The sequence below is a fragment of the Etheostoma cragini genome, chromosome 20 (genome assembly GCF_013103735.1).
Source record: "Etheostoma cragini isolate CJK2018 chromosome 20, CSU_Ecrag_1.0, whole genome shotgun sequence".
Taxonomy (NCBI): domain Eukaryota; kingdom Metazoa; phylum Chordata; class Actinopteri; order Perciformes; family Percidae; genus Etheostoma; species Etheostoma cragini.
Genome location: NC_048426.1, coordinates 219,609 through 246,341, shown reverse-complemented (window position 1 = coordinate 246,341; position 26,733 = coordinate 219,609). Strand labels below are relative to the sequence as shown.

The following is a 26,733-nucleotide window of genomic DNA, read 5'->3' as shown; positions in this document are numbered from 1 at the left end:
AGATCTGAAGCACGTGCTAGCCGTGTGTATGTGATATGAACCAGCAATACATAAGTTAAATAGCTCTGTCTGTAGAACAGGAGCATGTATGACAATCGTAGAAATATCAATAAATACACATATCCAGTCTATGATTGCAACTCTGAAACAAGACCACGAGTAGTCACTGCACCTTTAATGCGGTCCTCGTGAGTGCACCGACTTCTGTCACGTGCCTGTCAAACCCCGTTCCCTCGCGCAGCCGTCGTCAACACAACAGAGGAAGTAACGAGAAGCTAACCTTGCACTCGAAAACGAATTGCTACCGCCAATACAGTGTTTACTAGTGTTATTAAGTTACCCAAAGTTAACATTGTCGTCAAGGTAACTGGCTGCCTTTGTTCGGGGTTCACTTGGCATGGAGTGAAAGGGGAAAATGTTTAGGAGCAGTTGCCGCTCCTTGCTAACTTGTAAGCTAGCAGGCTAACGATCAGCTGTTGTTTTGGTCGGAGAGCTAGCTAGCTAGCTGGCCAACAAGCCATACTGCATAGCATTCCAGAAGTCTGCGATACCAGCTGCGCCACACCAGATTTCCTCATTTCCTGTCGAAAGACATGAAGTGCTAGGATGGTTGATGGCGACAAATAAAGGCGTACCACCCTGACAGACTATCAGCGGTCAGTCAGTCAGCCGGTGTCCGGCCAGGCGTCCACTCCGTGTGGGATCGATCCATCCATCAGAGGGGTCTGGAACTGAATCAGCAACATTGCTTCAAGATGCATGACGCGTATGAACCAGTGCCTATTTTGGAGAAGCTTCCTCTCCAGATTGACTGTCTCGCGGCCTGGGGTAAGTTGTTGCCACTTTATTCATCCTGACTCTTTTTATCCGTGGACATTGCAGTGGTCCCTCTGGGGGTTTATCAGTTGAAGCGATGGATTGTGGGACTACTGACTGTGAAATGTGTCTGTTTGAGATCATAATATGTGTGAATAGACTGACAGCATCCTTTGAACTGTCTGGCCCTCACTCTTGAGTTCTTCTTCCCACAGAGGACTGGCTGCTTGTGGGAACAAAGCCAGGACATCTTCTCCTCTACCGAATAAAGAAGGATGCAGGTGGGAAGTGTGATGCAACCCATTCCTTGGGTGTTTGCAGACCTTCTGAACTTAACGTTTCCTTTTTTCTGCCTCTATTCCCATTAGGCACCAACCGTTTCGAGGTCACCCTGGAAAAATCCAATAAGAACTTCTCAAAGAAGATTCAGCAGGTAGATAAGACTGCATGATGAGTTTTAGACACATTTTCACAAAAAAAAACGCCAAAAACAAATGTCGGGAGTAGACATTTGAAGTGTGTGAGTGAGTCACAACTCAAGTACTTCCAGATTCCTAGGACTACATACTGTAGGTACTGTGTTGTTATTATGAATCACATGACTGTCTGATAGTAAACAGAAGCTCCGTTGCGGCCAGAAATTCCAGCGGATGTCACTCTTTTCAGCTGGATGTGTGTTACCTTCTGATATCTTTGTTTTGGAGTTTTATAGTCAAGGCTGTTTTGCAGTGGCGCTGTGGCTCCGTCCGCCGCTTAGCACCGCCCATGACGATTGTGATTGGTTTAAAGAAATGCACATAAACCCAAGCGTGTTTTTCTCCCGTCCCGGAACGCTGTGCGGACTAGCCACACCCTCCTCCGCAGTGCTGTGGAGGAAGGTCTGGCAATGCCAGACTACACACACCCCAATCAACCTTCGAAACCAGTAGTAATGACTTCTAATGTTTACATATTGGAAAGAACCCCCCCTCAGGAAAAGCTGGTGGAACAACTGAGCTTGAGTGTGTGATGTACTGTTAATGTCCACATGCATACTGTACCTAGGTTGGATTCATTTGGTTTAAACCGTCCTTTAATTGGGATTTGTTCTATTTTTACAGCTGTACGTTGTCTCTCAGTACAAAATTCTCGTCAGTCTTTTAGGTAAGTGTTTCTCCCTAATATCTATAGCCTGGTTATTGTTGAACCTTTTCTCTTTTTGGTTCAAAGCATCAGTCATGGAATGTAACTAAGGACATTTACTTATGTGTTTTACTTATATTTAAGTTCAAATTTGAGGTACTTTTACTTTTATTGAGTCTTTTCCTTTAATGGCCATTTTCTACTTCTACTCCACATTTCATTTCAGAGTGAAATATTGTACTTTTTACTCCACCACCTTCATCTGATAGCTTTAGATACTTTACAACAGAAGATTCTTTTTCACATAAACTACATGTAGTTTATCAAATACACAGTTTTATTATAAATTAAACTATCCAACAATATAATGGCCTACATGTCCAGCTGAAATGATTAGACCATTAAACACTTGGTTGTTTGACAGGAATGTTTTGATTGTTTCCATTTTCTTAAGAGGATTATTCTGCATTGAGTACTTTTAAGAATGTAAGTAACATTTTCAACGCAGGACCTTTACTTCTAACAGTCTTTTTACAGAGTGGTATTAGCACTTTTACTTAAAGCTATAGTGCGTAGTTTCTGTCGTCACCTTGAGGAATTCTAAGTAATAACAACACTGTCGGCGCGCCCACATGGATGTCACCGGACAACACGATCATCTGATAGACACAGCCGTACTGAGAAATCCAGAGAGAGTTGCGTGGAGCTGAGTCTTAATTAGCTTTGTATCACCTCATTGGGTAATGGCTTGAATTTAACGGACGTTCTATAATATCAAACAATTCCGCACTAAAGCTTAAGTAAAAGATCTGAATGCTTCTTTCACCACTGCAAAGCATAACGGTCGTCTTCATTCTCCTAAGCGTTGTGGTAATGTGTTTGTCCTGCAGAGAACAACATCCACGTCCATGACCTCCTCACCTTCCAGCAGATCACCGTGGTGTCCAAAGCCAAAGGAGCCTCGCTGTTTGCCTGTGACCTGCAGGTCAGTCCCGGGCCCTGTGCAGGGGCAGCCTTCAGACACCATGCTCGCAGTACTGTTAGTCTACGGTTGTGTTGTGTTATCATATTCATGCTTTGCACATGCACAGATTAGTCAGTACCCTAATGGGAAGCTGTCTTATGACCGAGGAGCTTTAAGTGAGCATTTAGTGGGTATAACCACTGTATGTTTATTATAATTAAATTATTAGACTATTTATATTACTGCTAACTTTTTCCTTGAGCTCACCATTGTCTTTCAGCCGTTTGAATATGTGTTTTCTACATTCCAGTCAGCCTTTTCTTCATAATTAATTTCAGAGCGGTAAGAAAAAAGTAGTCTTAAAGATTAAGATAGGTGCATCCATTATTTTGACATGTGTTGGTAATTCTTTAGTAGCTCTTGAATTAAAAACTGTCGTAAAAAACAACAACGTACAATCAAATCAAATAAAAAAATACAATCTTGTGGAACTCTTTTTTTTGTTTTTGTTTCCACATTTCTGGTATACTCCTATTTTCCTTAATTGTAAGCCATGATTTTTATATTTTGTCTGCTTTGTTTTCAGCAAACCAGCGCAGGAGAGGAAAGGTTGAGAATGTGTGTCGCAGTGAAGAAGAAACTCCAGCTGTATTACTGGAAGGACAGAGAGTTCCACGAGCTGCAGGTTAAATGACTTATGTGCAGTCCCATCCAGGTTTAGAGTTTGATTTTATTTTTTCCAATCCTTTGACCAATTTAATCTTAATATTTTCTTTTTGTCTGTCAGGGGGACTTCGGTGCACCAGATATTCCAAAGTCCATGGCTTGGTGTGAAAACTCCATATGTGTTGGTTTCAAGCGAGACTATTACCTCATTCGGGTACGCGCTACACCAAAGGCTAACGCTACGCTTTTCACACTCAACTGTCATATGTTTCCCCAAATATATCAAAAAAGCACAGCCCATGTCCCAGTTTGCTGGGGTTGATGTGCAGCCTTGTGGACTGGGCTTTACTCTGTCATGACTCATGATCAAAAGTATTTTGCAGGTGCCTTTCAAGTCTTGAGGTAATGTTTTATAGACAGGTTTTGAAAGTATAATCACTTTAAAATCCTCTTCTTTTATTTGACCACTTCTGACAGTGTAGAAGCAGGTTGTTATAAAATGAGTTCCTGTCTGTTCTGTGTGTTTATTTTGGGCTTCTTCCTTAGCATTCCTTCCTCCAGTTATTCATATTTAATGTTCTAATGCATCTAATGTTTGGTAGTGTTATTGCCAGTCTAATCAGCGTTTATTTATTGGTTTGTTGATTGCCTAAAGCTCATTCCAGTTGACCTTCCATATGACGTTTGTGAGATGTTAGGGTCTAGGTTCTTGGGACTCACCCGTGCCATCTCTCCTGTCAACCAGATGGATGGCCGGGGCTCCATCAAGGAGCTCTTCCCCACTGGGAAACAGTTGGAGCCTCTGGTTGCCCCACTGGCTGATGGGAAGGTGGCTCTTGGCCAGGATGACCTAACCGTAGTGCTAAATGAAGAGGGCGTCTGCACCCAGAAGTGTGCCCTGAACTGGACAGACATCCCCATAGCAATGGGTAAGAAAGAGGCGACACAACTGATACATATTTACTGTTTTTGTGTTCTACACTTAGTAATGCTCTTTCTGCTTTTATGGAAAACAAGCTACTACTTTTTTTCTTAATGTATCTTTTTTTTTCCAAGTTTCTATTCTTTTGAGTCTTGATGGCTTTGCTGGAGTTACCTAGTATCTGGTATTGACTCCAAAGTCAAAATGGCACCAAGACATGCCCGTTACAAGAGCCAAAAATCCTCCCTCAGCTCTCTACAGCATGTTGGTTAGACTTCCAGATAACACAGAAGATTCTTGGCAAACTGTGACACACCTGGCAGTTGATTTCACTCTGGGAAATACAAAATGAGCTTTTTTGTTGGTGTTGTGCTTTCTTCTCCTTCTTTCTTAAACGGTAAAACCTTCAGCAAATTCACAGCGTTACACAAAGTGAACACAGCAACTTCAGTCACAATTACATAAATGGAAATGTTTTGGTGGAGTTTATGGTATCTTGAAAGTGAGCAACTATTGATTTAGCTAAAGACGTTGTCTGTTAACTTATTAGATAACTAAATGTTAAAGAGCTTGGCCGCGATAATACCCTTCTGCACTGGCAAGAGAAAACAACCTCAGAGGAGGAACAGGTTGTTTCTGCTTGATTTCCCTGACTGGTATGTGTGGTAACTGGGCCTGTGACGGTACACTTTATTCTCTTCTTGTCGCACTGATTCATAAACTGCTATGTGACCAAACCTGCTCAAACACCTGATGAAGTAGTTGGCCTAAATACTGCCATCGTCTTTTTTTTTTTTCCCCCTCTTCCTCAAGCTTCCCCTGTACAAAGTCTTTCTTTCCACTCTGTCTGAGTGGTGCTGCTGTTTTCCACATGGCAGATGAAGAAGCATAATTTAAGATCCTTTACGTCTTTGACTAAGGCACCACATGTTTGGGTTACTAATGAGCTTTGTGACAGAAGTGATGCAGATGAGGATCCTGTTTCAGTGCCCATTGGATTGCAAAAAGGAATAAAATAAGGGGAAATGAAGCCTCCAAGCAGTGGTTTCATTCAGTTTGCAATTTCCTTGTTTTGATGTAGTCAACATTTTGGTTTAGGCGTGCAGCAGCACAAGTGACTGTCCTAGATGTTGATGGCTGGCGCGGAGGCCCTGGGCCCTGGCCTGTGGGTGGAGCCTGTCCCACATCCAGAACCCAACCTAAAGCCTGTCTAGATGGCTGTCTCTGCTGAATTTCCTGCCCCCTTAGCCTCAAGGACTCTACTCCTTAATTACAGCCAAGGCACCTGCTCCAAGACACAAAGTTTAGGTTGGGTGGACATCAGAACTCTCAAACCTTTTGTCAACTTTCAATCTCCAACACAATGTTTTTTAGCAAATGTGCCATTCATATGCTGGTTCCTGCTTCTCCAATCCGCTGCTTCTTTCTGTTTTCTTTCTGATCTGAGCTGATTCTGTAAACTTAAAAACAGTTTTTTTAGACAAAACAGGTCACGTCACCTTGGCTTATGCTAAGTTTTAGTGGGCAGTTTTGTTTTCTGACATGTAATAGTTTATAATTTAATTTAACAATTTATAGATCCCCCGTGGTGAAATTACAATTTACACTCTGTTTTGTTAGTAATCACTACACACAGACCTGTAATACACACACACAGTCAGGACCTATTCATGCACAAACAGGGAGATGTCAGAGTGAGGGGGCTGCAAGCTGGGGGGGGGGGGTGGATAGCTGGATAGCTCACCTGGTTTACTCCTCGACGCAGCGGCTGTGGGTTTGACTCCAACCTGCTGCTCTTTGCTGCATGTCATTTCCCCCTCTCTCTCCCCTTGCATGCCTTCAGCAGTCCCATACAAATAAAGGCCTCAAATGCCCAATAATCTTAAACCAATAATAATAAATAAATACATGGTAGATAGATAAAAGTTAGTGCAAGTAGCCCTTTCTGGATATACTAATCTTGGAGTGCCCTGGTAGCCAAATGATTACAGCAGACGACATCACGCCTGGTACGTTTCCAGCAGAGGACTGTTGTTGCAGGGCACACCCCTTTCCCTCCTCTCATTTGTCAAATAACACCAACTGTCAAATACTGTAAAGAAAGAAAGACATTTATATTCTTTGAAAGACCTTCAGGTACCTATTCTCCCTGCACCTGTTTTGCTGTGTTGTATTATTAGCAATCATATTGTCAGACCTATGTATAAACATGAAGAACAACCAGTGTATGTAAGTCCACCGGGAGTTGATGACTTGCAGAAGATATGTCACATACCCATCTGGGGAAGTTTGGTTTCGGTTGACATAAAGTTTTACACTCTTGTCTTTTTTCCACGTTCCCAGAGCACCAGCCTCCGTACATCATAGCTGTTCTCCCTCGGTACGTGGAGATCCGGACGTTTGAGCCGAGGCTGCTGGTGCAGAGCGTGGAGCTGCAGAGGCCGCGCTTCATCACCTCAGCAGGGTAAGGCAGGCGCTTGTAATCTCTATATGATTTGGCAATTTATCCTTATAAAGGAACTTATTTATTCTTGCCTAATTCTCACTGAACTATAGCTTTACTGTTATGAATAAGTCACTTTACTTTGTGCTGGCTGCATCATTGTACTAGATAGATAGATAGATAGATAGATAGAACAAGAATATATTTCATAATAACATAAAAATTATCTTTTTATAAAGTCAATGAAAAGAAAACAAGCAGTATAGTGCAGTAGTGCAGTATATTTGAGGTAAAATAAAACACAATGCAGTCTTGCATTGGCTGCTGCAAGACTCCTGGCTTGGAGTTTTGATATGAATTGTTGCTTTTTCGTGGCTACCACTCTTGTTGCTTTGCATAGCATTCTTAAAACAGCGTCATGCATGATTTGCCACTTTAGTCCATCCTGTTGTTTTCTATTTCTTTATTATGTTACTGATATTAACCTTTCTTCCTTCCAAAGAAAACCACTATGTTCCAGCCTCTCTAATCTTGTGTTCTCCTCCCAGGCAAAATATTGTGTATGTTGCCAGCAACCACTTTGTGTGGCGCCTGGTGCCCGTGTCAATAGCCACCCAGATCCGGCAGCTTCTTCAGGACAAGCAGTTTGAGCTGGCTCTGCAGCTGGCGGTGAGCAGCACAACCACTCACATCACTGTTAAACCTCATTTATTCCTCAAGATTAAATTGGTACTCTAGCTCAGAAGATGGAACACCAAAACACTTGCCTTGATTAGGAGCAGTATGTTGAAAACAACAAAACTGCTTTGTCCTTTGTCAGCTCATCTAACAATCTGGCTTTCCAGGGGCAAGTATAAGAAAAAAAAGCCATTCATGTGGTTTTCACATTTTTTGTAAAGCTGTTATTCTGCTAAATAACTGGAGACATTGCAGTAGCATGATGTATTTTCTGCTTTTCTTTGTTTGTCTTTCTGCTAGAAGATGAAGGATGATTCGGATGGTGATAAGAAGCAGCAGATACATCACATCCAGAATCTCTATGCCTTCAATCTGTTCTGCCAGAAGAGATTTGATGACTCCATGCAGGTGTTTGCCAAACTGGGCACAGGTAGGCCTCTCCTCCCTCCCAGTGGACACCTGATTTCTGTCTATTCAGGCCCAATTTGTAAGACTTGTCTGTGCTGTAATTTGGTTTAACATCTTACACATGGCTAATCACTGCATGGGAGGGGTGCCCATAGCTTAGACATCTGGAGTAGTAAAGTAATTATGTTTTACTAATGTCAACTTTGACGAGGTGATTGGCTTTGTCCCAGTGTGATAAACCTCACCCATATTATTCTTATGATCTATTTTATTGTATTTGAGCCTAATTCAGGTGAACTGGACATCATTTTGTCCCATTTACTCTGCCTACTTTGTTTTCCGTTCTCTTTTCTAGACCTCATTAGACATCTGTTTCCTATTGTGTATATCAATTGAAATGTTTTTATTCACATACTGTATAACTTTGACATGATAATGATGTCACATCTTGCGTTCGGGAGAATTTATTCCACAATGATGACAGACTTTCCCTTGCTCTAATTACCTCTTGATTTCAGGTCTGGTCAATTAAATATGTTTTTTGTGTGTTTGTCTTATAAACTCTGTCCTCAAATCCCTTTTCCCTTTTAATCAAATCTACAAAAATAAAGCTCAAGTATTGTACGTGGAATAAAGTGTGACGAATTTCCCCTTGTGTGCTCTGCAGATCCCACCCATGTGATTGGCCTGTACCCAGACCTGCTCCCGTCAGACTACCGCAAACAGCTGCACTACCCTAACCCCCTGCCTGCTCTGTCCGGGGCAGAGCTGGAGAAGGCTCACCTCGCTCTCATCGATTACCTCACCCAGGTGTGTGTGTGTGTATAGTGCATAAATCCATGGAGGAAGTGATACACTCTTTCAGACCCCACATTGTAAAAGATTTAGGCTTTGAATAAGGCTCTAATTGGAAGGGAATTAGGATTGTATTGTAATAAAGTTAATTGATGTAAATCAAAGAAAGTACGCTATTAATAATCCACATCTTTTTAATTTATTATCCCCACAGAAACGCAGCCACCTTGTGAAACAGCTCAATGACTCTGACCCCTCTACGACGTCTCCACTCATGGAGGGCACACCTACCATTAAAAGCCGCAAAAAGCTCCTGCAGATCATCGATACCACCCTGCTGAAATGTTACCTGCACGTAAGGCCCAGACCATCTTGCCTTTCTTTCTTCATGCTTGTTGTTGTTGTTGTGATATAACAAATTGAGACATTTCAGTCACAACTGTCACCTTTGAACAATCATTATTTCTTGATATAGATGATTCAATGTCTTGCAGACTTTACAGAATACGCTCTGAGCAGTATATTGCTGGTGAATTTTAAATTAAACGCACTTTAATAGAAAGATTTTCAAACCGACTTATTGTGATCTGTTTTTTTTCCGTTCCTTAATGCATCAGTCATGGCACACTGTTTGATCAACAACCAACCTGCAGTTGTCAGTAAACCTAATCCAAATGTCTATATTTTGGGTATAAACACGTACGGCGATCCCATGACTTAACATTTGCATTTGCCAGCTTGGCTGCCTCTACTGTATAACGGCCTTAAGTCTTACTGTCATTTAGGTGTAGTAGCTTCAGTTCTGGGTGTCTGGTGTTTGATTCAGGGAGGTCGATGCCTGGGAAACAAAGCAACTCTTTCACTTTACCAGGCAATCTCTGTGTCAACCCTCATCTCTGGCAACAAAGTAACTTGTGTTGGAATGAGATTATTATTTTAAGCAGCCAAAGTCAGTTTCTCACAGGATAGTTTGGCCTTGTCTGAGGAGCTATACCGTTGTCTTTCTGCAGCTGCTTAATGTTTAGAAGACCAGTCTGGGGACCCATATAGCTCAGTTGGTAGAGCAGGCGCCCATATATGGAGGGTTACCCCTCATCGCAGCGGGCCCGGGTTCAACTCTGACCCTCTGCGGCAAGTCGGTCTCTCTTTCCCTCCCCTTTCATATCTCCTGCCGTCCTGTCAAAATAAATGCTGGAAATGCCCAAAAAATAGTCTTTAGAAGAGCCAATCCATGTTGGATCTGGGAAAAGTTCCACCAGGGGCTTCGCTTTGGAGGCAAGTACTGTTTAATCAGAGTAACTCACTGGAGGGATAACCTAGGAGTGACTGGAGAGCTAGACGATTTGTGCACCACATTATTATTACGGGATAAACAAACTGTTGAGCAGAGACGATGAAATAATTAGGGAGGTCAAAAGACAACCTGAGCTTTGAAGGGGCCAACGGATTAAAGTTTAGAAATGTGTGGTGTTCTCTCCTTCAGACCAACGTGGCCCTGGTGTCGCCTCTCCTTCGTCTGGAAAACAACCACTGCCACATCGAGGAGAGCGAGTATGTCCTGAAGAAGGCCCATAAATACAGCGAGCTCATTATTCTCTATGAGAAGAAAGGCCTGCACCAGAAAGGTAAGGTTTAAAGAGTGGGGGTCAACTTGCTAGTCAGACACCCGTGCTGAGAGCTGTGTATTATTCCATAAATATGGGAATCATGAGCTTCCCGGTCTCCTCTTCATCAGGTCAAACAACCTTACAACTGTATTTCTGGATACATTTGAAAGTTTCTGTACTTCTTCTCTTTGGGATGAATTTACAAGTTTTGATTTCATGTTACTTAAATTGTTAATAGTTAGTCCATGGGCAAGTTAAATGGTTACCTAAATGGACCTGACAAGTAATCCAGACGTCCATATAAATACATTTGAGGTTGGGAGTCATTGTGCAGGCATTACTCTTTTTGTCCGTGAATAGGCAGTGATTTACAACACTGGATGTTTGTTTTGTCAAGTCCTGTGAGAAAAAGAGAACAATCTAAAAGATTGTTAAAAATGTTACTTTTTTTCCTGTAAAATAAAATAAATTCTGCCTGCAGTATTAAGTGTGGCATATTTAATACATTTTCATCACCCAGACCAAAGAAGTGATCCGCCTTACTTGGTGATTTCTTTTACTTTACACCCAGTTCTGTTTGATTATGTGTGATTTGAAGTGTAATAATTCATTTGAACAGTTGGCCTTTAATACACCTTCAGCTGTTGTGGCTTTCCTGGAAAACTGGCACTTATTTTCGCTCTGTTGAGTTCAAGTGCAAGTTCAAATAGGCTTTTTTGCATGAATGGGTAAAAACCATTTTCAGCTGCGTTTCAAGTAGAAAGCCCAATTTAACTTTAAAAAAAAAAAACGTGAAAATATATCATACATACATGCAAAAAGTGTCTTTATCAGATATATAAAGTCTTGTTCATATACGTGTGTGTATATATATATGTATATAAATACGTGTATATATAGACTCTATATATCTCATAAATACATTTTGTGAGTCCCATCCAGACATAATGTAATTATGCATGCACTGTTAGCTCTGTTTACAGGGGCATCGTTTCACTCTGTCTCTCTTTCATTTGGATGAGATGACTGATAGCTGGTAATTCTAAAGAAATCTTAACTGACCTTAATTCAACACAGAGTAAACTCCAATAAAATAAACGTAATAATTGGATCTTATTGCGAATGCAAGGAAAGTAATACTAGCTGTGGTTTTTGGTCCTACTAAGGAAAGGTCTAAACGTGTGATCACTTGTGTGAAACGTGTTTCTTTTCCTCAAAAGTAAGCTCCAAAGATTCCCTCCATGCATTTGAACTCATTGCTTAACAAACCCTCCTTTGAAAAATACTGGAGAAAAAAAACAGGGTTATTTTTTGCCTTTCTAACAAATTCTTGTTTGTTGTACAAGAAGTGTTTACAATGGCTTGTAGGAATGTCGATTTAGTGTAACATAAGGTTAAAGAGGTACAGTACTATTTCACTCTGTGTTTGATTTTTTTGCTTTCATAAAATATGATGCATCAACACAGATTGAATTAGCCAACATACAATATATAGCTAAATAAGTAGCTAAAATGATTGAAATGTTAGTGATTGAAATGCTCCATACATGTCAATGCATTAATAATTTTAAACACATTAATTCTTTTTTAATATCACTGTTTTAAGTACATTTGCCGCTACTGCTGTGCTTAAGTCACATTTTGAAAGTAGGCGATTGCTCCATTTCATACACCTTTTAAATACAAAGTCATTTTGGACTAAATTCGTTTACTTTTCTTATGACATTTCCGATGTGATAAAACATTGTTTTAGAAGTGGGAAATGAATAATCAAGCAGCAGCAGACAATAGTCAATCTACTGGATATTGACATCAGAGTTCTGTTTTATATGCCAAATTGTTGTGCCTCTGTAGCAGGCCTCAGCATGAAAACTGAGCACACAACAATAACACACACTGAAACATCTGTTCCCAATTTCACCTTCAAATTGGCGTTGAGTTTGGGGTTTCAAACTGAAATGACGGATCACTTAATGCCAGACCTACATCGGCCTTTGTCAGCGGCCTCCTCATTCCCCCCCCAATTCAAATACAAGAGCCATTGTACGCTGAATTGTTCCATTATGTTTTAATTCAATAGGTGCCAGTTATGTGCTTGTAACAAAGCTGTGTTCTGGGCACATTGTGGAACTGCTCTGTTGGGCTGCACAGTTCCTGCATGCGGTCGACTCGTCATCCTCGTAGATCAGAGCTGTCTGGTTTCTGGCGCGGTTCTGCGGCGGATTCTGGGCTGTTCTCGCTGCGAGCGGCGGCTGGTTTTAATCGACCGGCTGCCATTTGTGCTTCTGATGTCATGCTGCTCGAGCTGCCCCTCAATTCAAACCAGCTGTTCCTGTTCAACAATTAACACTGTGCATGTGCTTCATCCAATTTCTGTTGGGTAAAGAGTTATGTAACGCAGTGCACACCACAGACTAGACGACACCTCTCTACTTTCCATCCCTCAGACTAATCGCACATTTGCTCTTGGCGCCCTCTCTCTTGCCTCCCTTTTTCCCCATCACCCTGTTTGCCCTCCTGCAGCTCTGCAGGTGCTGCTGGACCAGTCCACCAAGGCCAACTCTCCCCTGAAGGGCCATGAGCGAACGGTCCAGTACCTTCAAAGACTGGGTAAGGATCAACAGACAACACACACCTGTTTTAACTTAGTGTCAAAGATGTCATCTCCCCTAGACATGTTAAAATTTGTTGGAGTGATTTTGGGAAAGGCTCTGAGAGAACTTTCAACCTGATTGATTGTGGATGTTGGATGAAATGCATCGTCTGTCGCATGTCATGATCTGCACTCTCTCATATGTCTGGCACTGACTAAATGAGAGGTTTTGTACCCTATTTGTCAGTATGTACTCTGTGAATTGTTTGGCAAGATAAATGTACGTACCGTATACTTGGCAGTTAAAGGCGTGCGTGTGCGTGTGTCTGTGCCTGTCTGTGTGTCTGTCTGCTAAATTAAAGCTACTTCAAATTAACTGTGACAGTGTGGTAGAATGGTTGGGTCATTCCAATGTCTCTTGTAGAGTAAGTCCATGATGGAGATGATTAGAAGCCTTTTTAATACCATTGTTGTGCCCGTGTTTTGTCGTAGTTTAAACATGAAACTGCTTTTCATAAAAAGCATTGCATGTGGGGAACACAGGGTCTCCAACTTATTCAGGTCAAAACAAAAACTCGTTGCTCGGGTATATTTTGAAATATTGCTTCCTCTTTAATTTCAGTTTGATTCTAGCAAATCTGCTGATTATTTCCTTAAGTGATTACGCAATATTTGGTCTATAAACGGTCAGAATAATGTCTAAGGTGACATCTTAAAATCTCTGATTGGACTTTTTTTGTCCAACTAACGGGACAAACCTGGAAGAGTTTTTGCTGAAAAAAATGACTTAAATTATTAAGTGGTTGCCGGTTCATTTTCTGTTAATGCACTACTTGGTTAATACTTGGTTAATTGACTAACTATTGCAGCTCTACAACATAGGTCTCTTTTTTTATTTCAGGAAGTGGAAGACTAGCTGTGCCAATAACTCTAAATCCTTGTTGTATTGATGTGTTATTGATAGTAATGTGCTGCATATGTCTCCTTGAAAGGAAGTTTTCTAAAGCGGGTTGTGGTTTTGAGCTTGATCACATGCTTTACCCCCCCCCCCCTTTGCCCACCCTCCCCCCACACACACACACACACAGGAGTGGAGAATTTGGGAATAATCTTTGAGTTTTCTCCCTGGGTGTTGAAGATCTGTCCTGAGGATGGCTTGAAGGTGAGACACAGAGATTTACACAAAATGTTAGATAAGAGTTCAGTTCCGTGTTTTGTTCTATATGAATGTTGTACTGAATGTGTTGCTCTTTGGATGTACATGGTAGCTCATTCTTTTTTGTGCCTTTTTTACTTCACATAACCTAAAGTTATCAAAATGACAAGAGACCCTTATACTATGTTGTATGTCCATTAACCATTTAAAAGCTCTCCTGTAGTTTTAAAGATCTCTCGTCCTGTCCAGATCTTCACCGAGGACCTGACAGAGGTGGAGACTCTGCCCAGAGACAAGGTGCTGAACTTTCTGAAGGAGGGCTTTAAGGAGCTCGCCATTCCATATTTGGAGCACATCATTTACGTGTGGGATGATAAGGGCCCAGAGTTTCACAATGTGCTGATCCAGCTCTACCTGGAGAGGGTCCAAGGCCTCATGAAACAGTACCTCAACTCACTGCCAGAAGGTACGACCAAGACAATACTTCATTTAAGTCAAGTTAGTATCTGCAGGCCCTTAAAAAGTCATAGTTCGTTACATTATACCTCTTTAAAAACTGTTTCTTTTAAATCTATTTTCACCCTGATACAGATATGAAATTAGAGGCACTGACAGATACTTAACATTCAGTTCTACCTGAATGTAAAGGGAAGTGTAAAATTGTTGTGACTGAGCTGCAGGGCAACATAACCCTTGGGCTTTAATATCCTCTTAATTCCAAATGAGCCTAATTCTAATTTATCAAAAGATTTCCATGTGATTACATCACTGCAGATGGCTTCAATTTGCCTTCCAGATAGTTGTCTCTCAATGCTGTGCAGATAAAGCCTGTCAAGATTGATGAAGTCCATGTGTCTGTCTCAATTTGGGCTTTTTAATATTCACCCAGAGACTGTCTATTGAAATGAACCTGTCTGATGGCTAGATTTCCTGGGATACTCATTAATGTGCACTCTGTTCGAGAAATAAACTAATAAAAGCAACTAATTAAATAGATAAATCGGTCGCTGGGCAGGTTATTGCTTCATGTTGCGTTATGAAGCTTATTGCAGAACACAGTCTGTAATATTAAGATATTGTTTCTCAGACATTCTGTTCTATATACATATTCATGCATATACCTTTCAGAGGTGAAGATTGAAAACCTGACATCTCAGTTTAATTTGCAGTAATGTGTGTACTTGGCAGCCTAAAAACTGGTATTAGGCTGTATGGAGAATATGGAATAGAAAGAGATCACTGATACATAGTTCCCATATTAAATCAGACTCCAGTTGAAGTTTATTTAATTTATACATCCTTGACATATGTATACTCCTAATAGTAATATAGGTTTATATTGTCATCTCTTAGGCCTCCATGTAAGTGGAACTATATTTAAATAACACACACGGTAGTGGAGTTTATGACAGGTATGTTAAGAGGGGGGTGCAAGAGAGTGGTAGGTCACATCTGCGGCAGGAGAATAGGCTACACCAGTGAGAATATGTGTCACTAACTGCAACTAGACGCAAACTAGAAGCAACACACGCTACAAACTTTCCCCGCAACATTTAAAACGCAATATCCAACTGATTCCAACGGGGACAAAGACGTCACCGCGGTGACTGTTACGTAATGTAGCCGCGGATATGAAACCCTACACTGTAGTGGAAAACACAGGTTTCACGAACGTGGTATAAAGTGTTACACTATTCCTTCATGAGCCTATTTCAGCCAGTCCATACTTCCTGCTTTGTACAAATTAAACAGAGATCCAATGGTCCAAAGCCCCAGCTGTTGCTCTGACAGCAGACAGCTGGACGTCAAGGGCTGCACAAAGCTACCCGACTGTAACGTGTATTGGTTTTCATAAGGAGCTGTTTTTTTTGTATAAGTTGCTAAGAAGACATTGAAAAAATCATACTTTCATGTTAGTTGTTATAAATAAAAAAAGAAACTGTAAAAAATCAAGTTAATTTCTCTGGCATTTCTTTCTTTTTGCTGAATCAAAAGCTTACCAGTCTCATGAAACACTTGATGTGCTCGATCATAGATAGAACAGATTTATAACCTTGCATATTTTAATCATTACGTTATCTACCACTCATGTTCTTAATTACTTGGTTAGCCATTGGCTGTATAAATGTCATGAGATTGTAAAACAAAAAACCCTTCATAGTTTCCCTGGAATCAAACAATGTTTCAAATTGCTTATTCTGTCTTACTGTTTCTGTCCAAAACTTAAAGAAATTCAACTTATTATCACAGGAGACTAAGAAAAGAAGAAAATGGTTACTTTTGAGGAGGAACCATTAAAAGAAATAAATAGAAATAATAGTTGATTTCTCAAAATAGTTTTAGATTATCGTTGTGTTGTTCAACGAATCGACCAGTCCTTCCAGCTCCAGACTAATGGAATGGGAACCTCTGTGCTGTTGTAGGAGTTCCAGCTGTTGCTGCGGGGAAGGAGGAAGGGGATCTGGGAGAGTTCAGGAACAAGCTGCTGTCGTTCCTGGATATTTCTACCAGCTATGAACCAGCCAGACTCATCAGTGACTTTCCCTTTGATGGTAAGAACTGTGGCTTACACGTTGGACAACAACCCATTTCTTCTGTTTGCTTGAAGAAGCTGACATTTCACTAAATGATCCTTTTTGGTAATGTTAAAATGATATCTAAAGCATTTACACCTCAACTATGAAAGGAAATTAGTTGTTTGATACAAGTTCAGAGTTCAGAAGTGAACCGTACAGATTTTAAAAGCAGTTAAGTCAAGTCAATTTAGTTAATATAGGCCAATATCAGAAATCATTTACCTCAAGGGGCTTATTATAACCTTATATAACATGAACCTAAGAAAAACAAAGAATTTCTTGTAGTTCTTATACCTGATATGCACAAATTCTCTGTTATTGATGAAGTGTTTTTTTTTTAACCTTCAAATATTTTTATTAACCCTTGTGTTGTCCTCCCGGTAAAAAATCCGACAAAACATTTACATTTGTGTCCCTTTTTCAGACTTTTTTTTAGTTTTCACTAACACCACCTTAACCCTCATTTATATAGAATTATACCTAATATTTGAGTTAAAAAGCAGACATTTTAAATTATTTTGACTAATAGTTAAGATCAGAGGAACGTACAGAGCAGTTTAGTCAGGAATAAAAGTGATCAATTGGATTTTACAATAGTGTTTTATGGAATCCAATCCATTTTTTTGTGGTAATTTGGTTAAAAAGAAACCCATATTTCAGATATAGACATTTTTTAAAGGGGTCAAATTTGACCCAAGGGCAACAGGAGGGTTAAGTTATATTGTTTAAGAAATACACACAGTGTCTGCATGTCACAGAGAAGATGCTATAAAAACAAATTACAGCCCATTCTTGATCCCTCTGCCAAACCTTATCTAACAGCGGGTACATGAACCTGGAGAAAAGCCAGGTTAGACAGCAAGAAGTAAAATAATGTAAACAGAATGTAAATGCATACAGTAGATAAGTTAATAGCTGGTAGTAATCTCCAAATGAATAAGAAAACGGACAAGAAAAAGAACATTGCACGGTTTTAGCCAAGTTATATATGTTTAAGCTGAAGGGTAAACTTGCCCCCTTTGACCTGGTTTTCCATCTCCAAGGTCTGCTGGAGGAACGGGCTCTGCTGCTGGGTCGGATGGGTAAACATGAGCAGGCGCTCTTCATCTATGTGCACATCCTGAGAGACACCCGCATGGCTGAAGAGTGAGTATGTCTGAAAAACACCACAGAAACCTGCTGCATCCAACACCAACCACTGGCCAAATGTTGGCTAACTCCAGCAGCTGACTTGGCTAACGATGAAGCCGAATTCATTTCTCACTGTAAAATAGCTTATTAACCGTCCGTTTGTGAAAGTTTGTGTTTGCCAGGATATCCTAATTTAGTTGTGAGGCTGTTCTGCAAGCAGCAAAATCAGGTTAAAGGGCCACAACAGAATCATTTGACTTAATTATGCCATCCTGATTATGTTACAGTGCTGTGAACATAAGCCCAACATTTGTCTTTGCTCATGGTTTTCTCTCTGTGTGCTCCACAGATACTGTCACGGCCATTACAACAGTTTAGTCGAGGGGAATAAAGATGTAAGTAGCTTTCAATGTTTTACTCCGGATTTTATTTATTTCTCAGAAAAAATAATATATGGCTTTGCCTTGTCCCTTTTGAGATTTTTTCTTTTTATGAACACTATTTCATTTTGTACCCTCTGCAGCCTTCTGTTAAGTGCTTTTGTGTTTCCAGAAAGTGCTACACAAATATAATGGATTATTTATGGCTCAATCTCCCAGTGACACACATCCCCAGTTCAACGTAAAACCTGACACTGTCTGTTATGTTTACACTATAAAAGGTTGCTTGACTCTGCAACCAGACAAGGGGAAAATCAAAGAATCATTACTGTTCCTCTAACACTCAGAAAAAAAGGATTCCTGTTTGGACGCTGAATATTCGACACCTGTGTCTAATTTTGTTTTGTAATGTCATTTTGTTGTGAAGAAATAGACGTGAAGATTGAAACATGATATTAGCACCTCTAAAGTTCCTTAATCCAAATCAGTTGATGAGATTGTTAACTTGGAGCGGTTTTTCCTTGGTTTGGTTTCACATCTGGAAAAATCCAAGCATACCAAACTGCATCTTTTTTAAATCACATAAGGGTATTCACTCCTTCTATTGGTCAGTTGTGTCTGGAGCAGGGGGCAATAAAGTAAATACAGGAAGAAGGTCCTGCGAGGACTAGTGCATATTTCTTGCATCTCCATGGTCAAACCAGCTCATTTCATTTAAATAATCAGACATTGTTTCGCCAGCCATGTGACTACGCCTGCTGTGCTCTGCCGGCGTCTGTCTCCAAATGTAGCGGCAGCTGGTTTGACCCCGGAGATGCGAGTGACGGATGGCGAGCTCGACTGCTGTCTGTTTCCGTGAGAGGAACACCGCAAGCTGCTACAGTGTGCTGTCGCAGATTGCAAAGCACGCCAGACTACAGGAGACATTAGCCCAGACTGGCGGAGTACAAATAATTGGCGCATCCTGAGTTGGATCACGTTCTTACCACGTACCACCAGAGTTTGATTGAAAGCGTACCGAGACCGCCTCTTCAAGCAGGTCTCGGTACACTTATTTGGTCGGCTTTTGGTGCACACCCTAGTGCGATTGCCGCCTTCTCACCTGCCCAAACGAAGCGCACCAGCGGGGCAGACAAACTCTAGTGCGATTCAACCGTACTTGCGACATTTGTAAAACCACCCTCACATGATATACTACAGTCCTGTGTGTGGGGTCCTGTTCCTTCATCATGACAAGTTTCTGGCCAAGTGATATATATATATATATATAGATACATTCAGATTTAGATAGGTTAAGTATTAACAGCAGTAATCCTACCCTTCAGGTTTATCTGTCCTTGCTACGAATGTACCTGTCACCTCCCGACGTCCACTGCCTGGGGCCCATCAAGATGGAGCTGTCGGAGCCTCAAGCCAACCTGCAGGCGGCGCTGCATGTCCTGGAACTGCACCACAGCAAACTCAACACCACCAAGGTAAACAACCATAGAGCAGCACTCACATAGCTCACCAGAACAAACTCCAGTCCCAAATCCTTCTAGTTTTATATCATTGGAGTACAACATGTTTTCTGCATTAAGATGGGACAGACTGTTCTGGGAGATGGGTCAATCCTACGTGGGATACATGAACACATAAGAAGCTGGCTCCAAACTAGTTTAATGATAGCCAGACAGATTATTTTAAGGGGATGGAAGAATGAAGGGATGCCTTCATCCAGGAGTGTGCTTGTGAGATGGCTAGGGTGGCGGTCATATATACCATTCACCAGATTGGGTGTCTTGTTGTGTGTTCATGTTGTCAATTATGTTCTGCTTGATGTTTTGAGGTGTCCTGAACAAACCCGCCATGTTGAAATTGTTTAGCCAGCGTTTTCTTTTTTTTGTTGCTGCCTCCTGCTTCTTTAGAATCTAATTTGTCTTTTGGCAAACAGCCACATGCCGAGATCGCGTTAGGTCACAGCAGTTTCCTGCTATGATGACCAGCCACGGCTCGCCTCACGCATGAGGCGGTACTAATCTGCATTGGAAAAAGGAGGGCGGGGCACCGCGGCCGAGTCGAGCCAGATCGAGCAGGTACCATTAATGGGAAACGCCAATTAATTCAGACAAGACGTGAAATGGGAACTGATAAGACTTGGCCTGTTTAGGCTGGATTAATATGAGATGGGATAACATGATTAATAGTGCATGCATTCACGCAAGATTAGTCATTTGCAGTGAAATTAAAGCAGCGACTGAACTGAACAAAACTCAAGCTTTGATTAAGTTTGTTTTTAGAGCGAGGCAAGGGGGGAATGGTAATTAGGCTGCTGCCGTTGTGATCGAAAAGATCCAGCAAGCCAAAAAAAGATTTTCCCCAGGGTACATATCTTCCTCGAGAGAGAGAGTTGCAATGTGAATATCTTTGATGAAATTCCTTTCATATACCTGTTTCCTGGGTTCTACCTGAACACAGAACCAAAATAGCAAAGAGTTAATTGAATAAACGCTGCTCTGTTCAAAACCAGCTCATGCCCTATTTTGCCTGTCTAACCTTTTTATGTTAGAACCTACCTCATGCTCTCTAGTAAAGAAGATAACCTTTTATGAAGCTTTTTGTTTTTGTGTGTTGCATTACGGTCCAGCTGCAAACTATCTTTCCACACAGTCCACGTCGAGGAAGGAAACGTCACTCAGCTGATTTAATATTCTTCCTTTCCATATCTTACTACCAATCAACAGAGGCATAGTCCTTGAATTGCCTCCGCTGTGTCACTGCGGATATTTTATTACATAAAACCAGCGAGTTTGTCTGTTCAGAGTTATATCCTTGTTGTAAAATACACCAAAACAGACTGTGTTGTATCAGTGATTTCAAGTGGATGTGATTGTGTGTGAAAGGCACCGCTGATCTGTGCTCCAACGCAGACATGTCACATTAAGAATCTCTCAAGGGGAACGCTGCAGGTTTATATGAGTGTTTTAGGTTTACATCCCACAGGCGGGAAGCTCTCCATCTTGTCTTTCTGGGCCACGCTGCTTCCCTGCGCTCCCTCATTGACTTTAATGGCACCCTGCTTTCATTTCCTCTGGCCTCGTTCCCACACTCTGCTTGCCAAGAGAGCATAAGGGCAACAAGACAAGACTGTACAAAACTTCAGCAAGAACTTCCAACACAAAGCAATTCACAATTTCTTGTCTAGAGTGCCAAATAAAAATAATTTTCATTGTCAAGGAGTCTGTTAAAATATTGTTAAGAATTATTAGAATGATTAAGTTATTATTTAATCTATAAAATGTCTAAAAGTCCAATTCCCAGAGAGATCCGCAGTGGAAATGACACATGCCTTTGGTGTGGGAGATCTAGGTTTGATTCCCACTGCGATACATCAACTCATGTGTCCCGGAGCAAGACACTTAACCCCTAGTTGCTCCAAGGACGTGCAACATCTGACATATATAGCAATTGTAAGTTGCTTTGGGTAAAAGCGCCAGCTAAATAACATAAATGGTTATGTTTTGTAATTTAGTAATGTATAATCTCACATTGCCAGACCTTCCTCAAATGGGACTTCCCAGGTTGGTTGGTGCTAAGGCGAAGCCCCACATGAGCTACAGGGTCAGGCACACTCTGCTCAACAGCACTTGAGCACAAAAGATGTCCATGAAGAGGAATGTTCATTACAATTCTGCAGCTTCCAAGTAACCAACGTGCTTCCTGAACAGGGAGGTTGCTGCAGGCGGATCCTGCTCCCTGTTCTGCAATGACATCCACAAAAGTGACTGAAGGCATACAGATAGTTTATCTTGAAGAAGTAAAGAGCGTTGGTGCTCTCAAAGGAGGAAAAGGGTTGGCGCCAGAAAGAATATGTCATGTTAAATCATTAAACTGCATATATAAGCATATTAAGCATGTAAAGTAGTGGTGTTTTTACATAGCTTTGAATTAACTCACTGTTTCATTACTCACATCCCTAGTTTAACTGTTTCACCACAACAGGGAGATGCACAAAGATACGTATTGGGATTAGTTATTCTTTTAAAATGAGTGTAATTTGCTTCTGATTACTCACATCAAATCTTCAAAAATTCCCCCTCATGATGGCGGTGTTGTAACATGAAAAACTAATAATGACATGTCAATGTTGTTTAACAAACTGACGGTTTTTGTCTGTTTTTTTCCCCCACAGGCCATCAATCTGCTCCCGGCAAACACCCAGATCCGAGAGATCCAGGTCTTTCTGGAGAGCGTGCTGGAGGAGAGGGCGCAGAGGAAGCGCTGCAACCAGGTGCTGAAGAGTCTGCTGCAGGCCGAGTTCCTCAGGGTGAGTCCTGGAGAATTTACATGCTGATTCATGGAAATTCTCTTTTCATGCTACTTTCTACTTCTACTCCTCTACATTTCAGAGGGAAATACTTTCCCATCAGAAAACATGTAGTTTGTAAAATAAAATGTTTCCACCCAACAATATACAGGCCTACAAGCCCAGCTGAAAGGATTAGCTCATTAAACACTTAGTTGACAGTTTGGATCATTTCCGGTTTCTAAAATGTGAGTTTTTTTCTGCATTGAGTACCTTTTAAGTACGTTTTCCTGACAATACTTACATACTTTCACTTACATTTTTTCAATGCAGGATTTTTAACAGTATTTTTACAGTGTGGTTTTAGTACTTTTACTTAAGTGTAGGATCTGAATACTTCTTCTACCTCTGGCTGTATGTCACATAATACTTTACTTACGGTTGTTGTAAGACCTTGTACCTAAGGTGGAGACCTTACACAATAAGACAGGATACACAGGATGTGATTTGTACAACGTTAGCAGTACAGCCACCTTTGTGGAACAGATCAGAGAGCACCATTTATTTAAACTTATCAACAGATGAATCTAATATCTAGCCGTTGTTTAGTGCAGAGTTCCCAGCCTTTAGTACAAAGCAGTGTCTACTTGCTGCCCCTGGTCATGGGTTGCATGTCTATTAGTTGGGAGCAGGTCAAATTGAAGATTGATTTTTCCTGTCTGACTGCAGTTCAACTGAAATTAAATTGCATTTTTATCTGCTCTGTTTATCAAATGTTCTCTTGGTTGGGAACGGCGAGTTCTCTGTCTACATAGATGGACAACACAAGAGGCACACACTCTGAACCATAGACTGAACAGCCATTATTATACAGCATGTAAACGTACCTGCAAAGGTTCCTTCAGTCCGTTAACATCAAGGGTGTCACGATTCCTGCCCCATCCCGTCCGGTTGGCTTGTCAAGCAGCCACACAAGGTCCCTGAACCAGCGCCGTGTCTTAGTGCAACCATGGGCTTAGCGGTCAACGGGGGAACTGCCCCCCTCTGACCCGGAGCACATTTTCCCAACGGACTTTGCATGGCGAAAGAAACTTTTCCATATTCAGCATTTTTTGGGGTACATCAACTCATCATACCGAACACTTAAAGGGTCCTGGTTCAAAACGTCACGTTTATACATTTAAACATCGTAGCCGAATCCAGAGTTATTAAACCCGGCATGATGAACGCGCACAATAAACGTGAGCACGTTGTCTTGCACGCCCCCATTTCACATTCTGCCAAACGGGAAAAAACACACATGTTGAAATGCTGCGAGTTGTAACCTCAAAGGGCCGCGACACACCAAGCTGGTAATCGGCCATCTGAAAGACAGATTCAGCAGCTGCACGGCCTATGTTTTCTTAAAATGTTTTCAGAAACTTGTTTCTGTGAGTAAAATATAGTAAATCTGAGATTGTATTCAAACAGCCATGACAATCTGGCTTTGAATTTCTGGAGAAACCAGACCCAGGGGACTCGTTTGTCCAATCAGCTGCCAGTTTTCATTTTTTGCGCGACATTACAGATTAGCGCCGCCTGAGACGAGAAGATAAGATGGAGACTTCAGATACAGTATTAGGGACCACTAAGGTCTATATAAAAGAGACTTCAGATACAGTATTAGGGGACCACTAAGGTCTATATAAAAGAGACTTCAGATACAGTATTAGGGGACCACTAAGCTCTCTATAACAAAGAGCACCATGTCATGGGATCTTTAATAAATGTTTTAAATTTGACAGTGTAGTGTGGTAAATTGCAAACAAAGGTCAGATATTATACTGCATAAAAGTCTGGACCAACAATGTCAAAGCAACCGGTGCTTTAAAAACAACAAATTAACAAATTGAAAATGGAATCAAATTAAAAATGTAATTGAATGAAGGATTTGGAAAATTGTGACACCCTTAGTTAAGATATTACTCAGTCTTATCAATACCACTCACTCCCTGTCTGTCCATGGCTGGTAAGTTAGTTTTTTAAGGAGTATATCAGGTATTTCCCTGAATTAAGTAGTAATTAAGTATTCTACAAGAGAAAAAAATATTTTTTCTACTTTTTTTTTTTCTTTTAATCATCTCTCAACACTTTTAGAGTCCTTTTAAGGACTCCATTTTAGGGACTCAATCCCCCGATGAGCCGATGGGAAATACTGCTCAACAGCGACAGAGTGTGATCGACAGTAAGAAACCCAGGGACAGCTTTGAACCAATGAAGTTAGAAGGAGTTGGTTTGCCATGATGGAGTTTTGAATATTTGTGTTAGGGGGTTTTAGGATTAGAGATTAGTTTGTTTTTTTGACCTTGTTATTTAGCTCACAAGAGGCCGTGCTACAGAAGCGAGATGTAAAAGCTGGTTGACTGAGCCTCACCTCGCCTGCTCTCTGTTCTCAGGTGCAAGAGGAGCGCATCTTCCACCAGCAGGTTAAATGTGTCATCACAGAGGAGAAGACCTGCAGAGTCTGCAAGAAGAAAATAGGAAACAGGTATCGCTCTCGCTCCGTAGAGTCAAAAAGCAGGCCTTTGTATTTGCCATAAGTTTAAAAAATAGATGCTTTTCTATTTATTTAACTGCATACATTTATACTTCTGTCTTTGAAATTGGATCCTCTGTTGATCCTTGTTTTTTCTAATCCCTTTTTCCTCTTTCAATGATTATTAATGCATGGGAATCTTCTGACTGATTTTGAGGTGCCATTGGCAGTGTTCTAGAGAGTTATCATCCCAATCCTAATTTGTTTGGGTATGATGACACTAGCAGCATCTCCCATTGAACAGCTTTTATCTCTTATCAGACTCTTTTGTGTCTGCTCTTTCAGTTTTATTGACGTGAGCACGACTTGATGCCCTGAGCTGCTGTTAATTGTCATACGCTTGTTCATTTTGGGTTCACTCCTCTAACTTTTAATTAAACGCGTGTTTATCTGCTGCGATGCAGGGAGTAGTAATCCCACCAACAGTAAAGCATTCTGTGCTTATCTCCCTCTCTCAGTGCGTTTGCCAGGTATCCCAACGGCGTGGTGGTGCATTACTTCTGCTGTAAAGACCGCAGCGCGTGTCCCACTGAGCAGTAACGACTACTGTCTACTCATTAATAACCCCCTGTCACTCTCTGGATGCCGATGCTGGGGCAACTCTGAACTAGCAAGTCAATGAGAAGGATGGAGGAGCTCGAGTTAATTGCCGGCCTGTGGCAGCCAACAGAACTACAGGTGCGGGCAGTTTTTAACCTGGGGCACAGTTGTTGTTGACGTCCCTCTCTGGCCGCTGGGCGGAACAAGACCTCTCTCTGAAGTCCAAGGCTAAGACTTTCTTCTCTCTGTGCATGGAGTAGCAGGAGGAATGTCCCGCTCCACTGGAGGGGAGAAATAAGGACAACGAGTGTGACATTTGAAAAGCACGTGTTACTGTAACGCTAGAAGGGATTCCCTTCACGTCGCCTCGGAAGGAAACGGGCTGATGACTGATGCCCAGAGGTCCTCAGCACGAGATGATCCCAAGCCTTGGCTTTATTTTCTTCTCCCTTCCTGTCTCTCACCGTCTCCCACTCCTCCTGTTACACCGGGTTACAGTCAAATGCCCTGTGTCACTCTGAAGATTGTCCTCCCAGTGAAGGCAGACGTCTGTCAGGATTTGCGTTAGCATGTGGCGGTACTGACTAAGCCAAACAGCATTCTTCTTCCACTGTGTTTGGCTGTTTTTGTTTTCTTATTTCACCGTTGGAGACTAACATATGAACAACTAACATTATTCATAGCGATGTTCTTTTCCTCATTTTGTGTCTTGACAGTGTGTGAATGATTTCTCCCTGACATTATCCTCTGTTTAATGCACTCATCTGTCTTATCTGTGTTCAGATTTAGTTTCCTCTCCCAGACATTAAAGGTTTCTGAAGTAGAATGGTTTAAAGTGAGACTGTGTAACTGTGGCCACAGTGGTAATTCCAGAATAATCACACACCCTTCATTTCCCAGTTGCTTTAAACACATCGTTGTAGAGCTGCAATTATCGGCCAACTGGTTGATCAATCAACTATTCTGATACTAATTTGAGTCGATGTCCAAATTTCCTGGTTGTAGCTTCTCTAATGGGAAGATTTGCTTCTTTTCTTTGATGTGACAGTGAATTCCATTTCTTTTTGTTGGACTGA

At 41.3% G+C, this 26,733-nt stretch overlaps 1 protein-coding gene across 3 annotated transcripts; it reads left to right on the top strand.

Moving 5' to 3' along the window:
- The first annotated feature begins 214 nt into the window (after window positions 1-214).
- vps39 (VPS39 subunit of HOPS complex) lies at window positions 215-26,733 on the top strand. Of its 3 annotated transcripts, none has more exons than XM_034857969.1 (24): window positions 216-828; window positions 1,032-1,097; window positions 1,185-1,249; window positions 1,917-1,959; window positions 2,829-2,923; window positions 3,489-3,587; window positions 3,690-3,782; window positions 4,314-4,497; window positions 6,834-6,954; window positions 7,482-7,602; window positions 7,915-8,041; window positions 8,687-8,829; window positions 9,029-9,169; window positions 10,298-10,439; window positions 12,945-13,031; window positions 14,103-14,176; window positions 14,420-14,636; window positions 16,594-16,722; window positions 17,790-17,892; window positions 18,227-18,272; window positions 19,583-19,732; window positions 22,429-22,563; window positions 24,978-25,069; window positions 25,576-26,733. In XM_034857969.1, exons 1-24 carry the CDS (start codon window positions 756-758, stop codon window positions 25,655-25,657), a joined length of 2,628 nt encoding a protein of 875 aa, XP_034713860.1. In that variant the 5' UTR covers window positions 216-755; the 3' UTR covers window positions 25,658-26,733. The 3 variants fall into 3 exon arrangements, with proteins under 3 accessions (XP_034713858.1, XP_034713860.1, XP_034713859.1); XM_034857968.1 differs by having other exon boundaries at window positions 7,912-8,041; XM_034857967.1 differs by having other exon boundaries at window positions 215-828; window positions 1,032-1,249; window positions 7,912-8,041.